This window comes from Carlito syrichta, unplaced genomic scaffold, assembly GCF_000164805.1.
Source record: "Carlito syrichta isolate Samal-C Ts95f unplaced genomic scaffold, Tarsius_syrichta-2.0.1 Scaffold302985, whole genome shotgun sequence".
Taxonomy (NCBI): Eukaryota; Metazoa; Chordata; class Mammalia; order Primates; family Tarsiidae; genus Carlito; species Carlito syrichta.
In genome coordinates, this window is record NW_007247081.1 from 427,796 (window position 1) to 435,268 (window position 7,473).

Consider the following 7,473-nt stretch of genomic DNA (forward strand, 5'->3'; position numbering starts at 1 on the left):
CTGGAAATATCTTTTGGAAATGAGAATATGAACACTTCTGGTGCATTTATTAGGGCCAAAAATTTCACTGGATATGGTACATGGAGTATCTCATTACCACTGCTCAGAATCTGCTGGTTTTGGTGTTTTTATGGCCATTTTAGGAGAGGGGGCTTAATTTCAGGGAAGTAGAATGACACATCCACCGCACTAGACCATTTTTCTCACTCTAAACTCTATGCCCTTGCTGTGATACTCCCACTATCCCCCCAAAAAGCAGTGGAAAGGAAAACATATTAGCTAGGAATGTCAAGAGAAGGGAACGTGAAAATTTTTAGTTTAAATGACATTACAAGGTTACTAATCAATCTAATATTTTATTGTTGTTGTTTTCTGATTGTGTCTCCATTATACAAAATAGCGACTATACTAAGTTTTAGGTGACAAAAAACACTGAAAATTACATATTAAAATAGAAGTCTTTTCTTATACATCTTTTTCCACCTGGAAGTCATATAAGAATATATTTTTTTCAATTAACTGTGAGTTTCCTGAGGGCAGGATCCTGTCTGCATATTTGTAAAATGTATCACCAGTGCCTAAAGAGCAGCTACTACAGAGAAGGCAATCAGTAAATATTTGTTGGAATGACTGAAAAAGTTATGCTGGGTGGCATTTTATTTCTGAAAGGCCCCTGAAATTAGACTGAACAATAGTCCTTGAAAGATGTCTACCTCCGAATCCGCAGAATTTGTAAATATGTTACCTTACCTGGATAGAGAGACTTTGCAGATATGGTTAAGGTTAAGGACTTTGAAATAGAAAAATTATCCTGGGTGATCCAGGCGGGCCCAATGTAATTTCAAATCTCCTTAAAGTCAGAAGGCCTTTCCTGGCTGTGGCCAGAGGGAGATATGACTATGGAAGAATGATCAGAGAAGCAAAGTAGCAGGTTTTAAAGAAGGGGAAGGGAATTGTGGGCCAAGGAACGTGGGCAGCCTCTGGAAGCTGGAAAAGGCAGAGAAAGGAATGCTCTCCTAGCTCTAGAAAGGAACACAGCACTACTGACACCTTGAGTTTGGCCCAGTAAGACTTATGTTAGACTTTTACAGAAATGTAAAACAGTAAATATACATTGTTTTAAACCACAAAGTTTGTGGTAAATTGCCATAGCAACATTAGAAACTAATATAATCCCACAATTTGTCACTTATCCCTTAAGACTGGACTCTTAAAGAGCACTGCAAAGGATGGAGTCTCTGATACAATTCTTCACTCATATATCCCATCCTGAGCCCTAAGCCTTTCAGGGTTTATGCTATCTTCCCCTTTAGTTCTTCTTATTCCATGTGACCCATGTATGGCTCTGAGTCAATACAACTTTACAAAAGAAAGAAATTAAATCATGACCTCAAGTCTGAACTGAAAAACAATTAAACATTGATCAAATCTGCTTCCTAGGATAGGTATGGACACTGCATGAGTATTGTTGCATATTGGTAAAGGCTATAAGAGCTCCCAGAATTCAATAAAGCCAAGTCTTTATAATATCAAACAAAACATATTCATCCTAACATAATTCCGAAACTCTTTGTCAGTTCTGTCTTTAGTCAGCTCAGTAGGAAATGATATAATGCAGTAAGAGAAGTTTTAGCTCTGGACTTAATCATTTCTGGGTTCCATTTCTGTCTCTAAATGTACCTGGGATGTGCCCTCCAGGAAGTAATGTAACCTAACTGAGTCTCAGTTGCCACACCTGCAAACTGGAGAATAATAGAATCTATTTATTCAAGGATCCCTGAGACTCAGAAATATTAGATGCAAAGCATGTGAAAAGGGTTAGGCCTGTAATCACTAATAGACATCACTGTGAATAAATTTTGAAATAATACAGGGAAAGCATATATAATTCCTAAAACTTTAAGCTCAAAGAGATTTCAAATCCTTTAGCCAGCCCACTGTCATCAAACATCCCAATCTATAAATGTTTATGACTTGTTTGCAAAGAAGCAAAAAGCTTCTTTTTGTGCTTTTGTGGTCAAAAGCTTGGCTTTCAACTCTGTGGCTTTGTTTTGAGGCTTACTCTTGTGCTATGCTATCCTTCCTAAGTTTATCTGCCTTGACTCCTCATTCATGAATAAACCTATTGGCCTATTGGTTCTACTTTGGGAATAAATCCAGAACATAACCACCACTGCTTCCAATCTAACCCTGGGCCCAGAGTCTCTCAAGCAGCATCTACCTGGAGTCATACTAGTTTATTCTCCACTCAGAGGCCAAAGAATTCCCTTGATCAAGCATATATTAAATTATGTCACTCCTCTGCTCAAAATTCCCCCACGAGCCTCCCAGTTTATTCCTAGTAAAATCCCAGGGCCCTACTTGGGCTCTCACCTTTGCCTTTGCTCTGGCCCCTTCCCCTCTTGGCTGATCTGGTGGCCCCATGCTGTGCCCTCCTCATTCCCTCAGCTTCAGTCCCACAGGCACCTTTTCCCTCCTCAACCAGTCAAACTCACCTCCAGGGCTTTGAGCTCACCAACCTCTCCAGACTGAAAGTACATTCACAGATATTTGCAAGGTTGACTTCCTCCCCGCCTTCAGGTATTTACTCAGAAGTAAATTGCCACAAGGGCCTTATTATTATTATCCTAAAATAAAATAGCAACCTGGTTCTGGGACCTCTTTTACACTCCACCATCCCAGCTATTTTCTGCTTTACGACACTGTGCTGCACACTCGTGTGCTTGTCTGTTGACCATCCCTCCTGACTAGAATGTCAGAGCCAGGACAGTAGGTAATCTGTCCATTTTATTCACGGCTCGCTGTGTCTCAAGCAAGAAGCCCACTGCCTGGCACATAGCAGGTACTCGATCAATATTACTGAATGAATGAATCTGTTAAATATGAACATAATATCTCCTTTAGTGAATTCCAAGTAATTTGTGAATGTCTTTATAAACAGCCAAGCACCATTCAAATATAAAATTTGATGAGTTTATGTTCCACAGAATCTGCATTACTAATTTTAGCAACCCGAACATTCTTGATAAGCAGAAATTGTTTTCATTTCTCTTTGATTTACTAAAACCTCCTTTAAAAAAAAATGTGTATTCTATTCTCTAAAGAGACAAGGAAAATGTTTCAAATTTGAAGATTATAATAATGAGGGCCATGGTTTCTTGAGTGCCTTCTATGTGGAAACAATAATAACAATAATAATAAACTGTACTTTGGGGTATGCTGTTAGTATGACAATCCCTGTGCTACAGTATTTGTAGGGTGTGTCCTTTAATCCATATAACAAGCCTGTGAGTCAGCGCTATTTTCATCTCCATTTTGCTGATGAGGAAACAGGTTTTAAGACCGTCAAGAATAATTCCAGTCATGCAGCTAGTAAATGGTAGAACCTGCATGCAAGCAGAGGCAACCTGGCTCCAGAGTTTATAAATTACCACAATATTCTACAGATACATCACTGCCCTAGGAAGTTGACCATATTTTCTTCATTTAACCACAACCAACAACGATTGTTTCCATTTTGCAGTTTAAAAAACTTATGTTTGAGGAGTTTCAGTAAATAGCTCAGGATCAGACAGCTCGAAAGGGACGCAAGCTAGAGGTCATCCCAGGTCTGGGGACCACCAGGCATCTCATCCTTGACATTTGTGGGCCCCAGGGCAGAAGGACAAATGGAAGTCACATATTAGGTTGCAACATTGTACTTACCCTTAACTGGGCTAATCAATTGACACATAAAATATGTTCTGTCTTCCTGTCAGAACAAGTACATTCAAAATGACCTATGCTCTAGGTTCAAAGGGAGCATGTGGGGACTTCTTGAAGTTCTATGCTAGAGCATGGTAAGGTGAAAGAGGAGGCCCTCAGCTCTCTGGGCCATGCCTGCCTTTCTGTGCCCAGGACACTTGAAGAGGGCTCAGGGCCGGCTGTACAGAGGAATTTTCAGGTCTTTATGCTTGAGTTTGGTTGAGAACAGGCAGGGAGCCAAGAATAATGGGCACAGGTTCAGGCTTGGCATGTCTCTTTGTCCCTAAGGATTTTTCAAATCATGGAAACAAAGAGGACCAGAGAGTGGTCAGAGAAGGTTCCTTAAAGGGCAGAACCCAGGTCAGGTGTCACTGTTGCCTGGGCCTGAGGGAGGTCCGGACTTCAACCTGTGTTCTCAGTCACTATGTCACTGCTCCTATTTCCTCTCAGGGAAAGAAACAACAATTGGCTTTTCTCCTTGAATGAATTATCTTTCTCATTCAGTTGCCTTTAAAAAATATTTATTTTTGTATATAATTTATGAAAAGACCTAACCAGTATACATATTTATGGCACTTCTATATCAGGTCTCAACAATCACACTGCTGAGAAAAAGGCAATTTCTGATTTGCTGACTAGATCTATCCTACTAATCTGGCCACTTCCCAGCTCCATTTTGTACATAACCAGGGTGTCTGACCATTAACAATTCCATCAAATCAATGCTTTCAATATTGCATTACAATTGGTCTTCTAACTTACTGTCAATTGGGGAGCCATTAACTCTCCACTTGATTGTGGGCTGAGGTTCTCCTTCAGCCTCACATAACAATATACCACTGCTCCCGGTGCTATACACACCACTTTGAGGTTTCTTTGTCCAGTGAGGAGGTTCTAGAAATAAAGTAAAGAGCTCATCAGAGATTTATTCATGTCAAAAGGTCCAAAAAATGTAAAGGCTTGTATTTCTAATATACATCAGCAGAGGGCAGACACCGCAAAGTGTTTCAAGGTAGCTTTCTGGTTAAAATTTTTAAGCAAAGCAAGGTGGGAGTTACTTTTGTGTTGTATGCTGTGTGTGTGTGTGTGTGTGTGTGTGTGTGTGTGTGTGTGTGTGTTTAATTCAGACTCAGCATGCATAATAAATCAACATACTAAAAATAGTTATATACAACCACTTTATTTAGCTACACGCAAGAATGTATCCCACTAAGAGAAAATGAGGGGAGAATAAGCAGATGGTAAATTTATTTAAAAGCTGGCTACAGGTTATTTTCAAGCTGCAGCATGGTACCTAAAAAAGGTGTATGCTCACAAATTATATTTTGAGATTAAAAAACAAAACTAATTAAAATATTCAATACCTCTTCAATATTTCTTAATTGGTGATTTTGCAGTATTTACATATCTGTATCTAACTAATCAATTTAGAAAATATAATTTCCTGTATATATTTTTTTGTAAGGGGGGAAGGAAAGCCTAAAAGGAACATTAGTTTTTTGCAGTCAAACAATGGAAGAAAAATACATTTAAATTATTTGTATTTTTCTATGCCCTCATGCTCCAGTATGACTTGGTGTATCAGAACAAAATGAGACCTTTTTCCTTGACTTCAAACATTACCACCATGTTTTGTCACCTTATAAACATTGCTATATTGGGAGTGAATAAAAAGTTTAGATTAAAATGTGAATGGTTTGGATAATTTGATTTCAGAGAAAATTGTGCAAAACCTGTAGGTAGCATTTCCCACCAAGTGTTGCTTGGTTATTTCCCCCAAGACATTTTGGATTTCCTTTTTTCAATCAAAAAGAAAAGACTTCAAAGATATATGTATGCCTAAAATGAAAAATATTATTTAAATATTTTTTAAGTAAAGGAGGAAAAAGGATTATGTGAACAGAAAATATGTATAAATTTACCAGAAGAAACAAAAGTACACAAATAATCCTAGCAAGTTCAAGTCTGACCAAGAAAGTGACTTTGTAATTTTTCCACAGGGTATGGACTTAATTGTTAAATTGTTAAATTGTTAAATATGTGTATTCAAAATCTATACAATCTGTAAATATTTAGTCACTAGGTTTAAAATTCAGCATCTCAAATTTTAAACTGTAGATCACTTTCTGAGGTGAAGGTCTTTTCTTTTTTCTTTCTTTTTTTTGCATTTTTGATAGTATTGTTATTTTTTTTCTAGTATTTTCAGACAAGACAATAAAATTAAACATTTGTAAGATAGAGAAAAATGTTTCATAAACATGATCATAATTATAGTATAAAACTACACCCATTGCTTTCAGAACATGTAAAAATAAAGAAAATCAAGGAATGATTATTTTTTAAAATCTTCATGAATAATAAAATAAAGATTTCTCATCTTACAAATTTTATTAATACCTTGATGTCTATATGTTAGGGTTGAAAGGGGACATAAGTTTCACCTCATGCTAACCTTTCACCTTACAGGTAGAGAACTGAGCTTTGGAGAAGTCACCTGACTTGCCCAGAGTCACCATTTCCTGTTCTTGTCATTTCCTATTCTTGTCATTTCCTGTTCTTGTCATTCCATAGATATATGGACAGAATCCATGACCAAGGACATTGAGACTCTGAAGCCATGTAATTCTGTTTATAATTCATTGATATCTTATGAATTTGGACCAAAGATAGGAATCAAGGCCAACTCAATTTATCAACTGTTCCTCTGTGCTTCCAGATCCAACTTCCCCCAATATTTATCAACTGACTCAAGAAGTGTTGTGCATTCATTAGTCTTCATCACTAAATTTTAGATGAACCCTTCTTCATTAACTTTCTTTATAAATGCTTGAACATTTATTTTGATGCTTTTCTTCCCTGATTTTCTCCTCTAAAAGCAAGCTGGTCCTGTGTCATGCAATTTGAGAAAGACTTCAATCCAGTCCTGCTCAGAAACTGCTCTTATTTGGGTCTTTCAACCTAAAAATTCTGAGAAAATATATAATCGAATCCCATTATTTTATCTATTTCCTAACATACGATAACTAATGAAAATTACTTATGCCAAAACTTTAACCATTTTTTCCATAACTGTAAATACCAAAATAAGATGATAAAACTCTCTCATGCTGCTGAAAACAGATACAAATGTACGAACATTGAGAATATGTAGTAAGCAAGCTAATCAGAGATGTTTATTACTAGAAAAATGCATAAGTTGGTACCTAGAAAACATACAACACAGTGGCTATTTTCTTAGTTAAACTGTTTTTTTAATTGCAGATCTCTAATAAATATCTGAATTCTAATAAATAAAAATGATTAGGTTCAATAAAAGTTGGATTTAATGACATTTTAGGAATAGATTTATTTGAAAATAAGATATTCTTAAGTATGTCAATGACTAAATTACACTTGAGTTCATGACATCCTTTGAAAATGCAGAATCATTTTGGATATATTATGGTTATAGAATTATGCATATGGGCATCAAAGTGAGGACCAAACTTTACCTGTACGATGAACATCTGCATACCTAACTCTGAATTTGAGCTCACATCTTTAAAATAGAAATAAATTGCCTGAGCCCGCGTGTTCGAGACCCGCCTGGGCAACTTGGTGAGACCTCATCTCTACAACAAATCAAAAAATTAGTTGGGTGTGGTAGCGCGCGCCTGTAGTTCCAGCTACTTGGAAGGCTGAGGTGGAAGGATCGCTGGAGTCCAGCAGGTCGAGGCTGCGGTGGCCGGG

At 37.2% G+C, this 7,473-nt stretch overlaps 1 protein-coding gene across 2 annotated transcripts in view; it reads right to left on the reverse strand.

The window, feature by feature from the left end:
• CHL1 (cell adhesion molecule L1 like) overlaps nucleotides 1-7,473 on the reverse strand; it is a 197,984-nt gene that overhangs the window by 39,966 nt on the left and 150,545 nt on the right. For both annotated transcript variants that reach the window (XM_021711985.1, XM_021711984.1), the window contains one exon: nucleotides 4,507-4,638. In XM_021711985.1, the coding sequence (XP_021567660.1) occupies nucleotides 4,507-4,638 (132 nt within the window). The remainder of the gene's footprint in view (nucleotides 1-4,506; nucleotides 4,639-7,473) is intronic.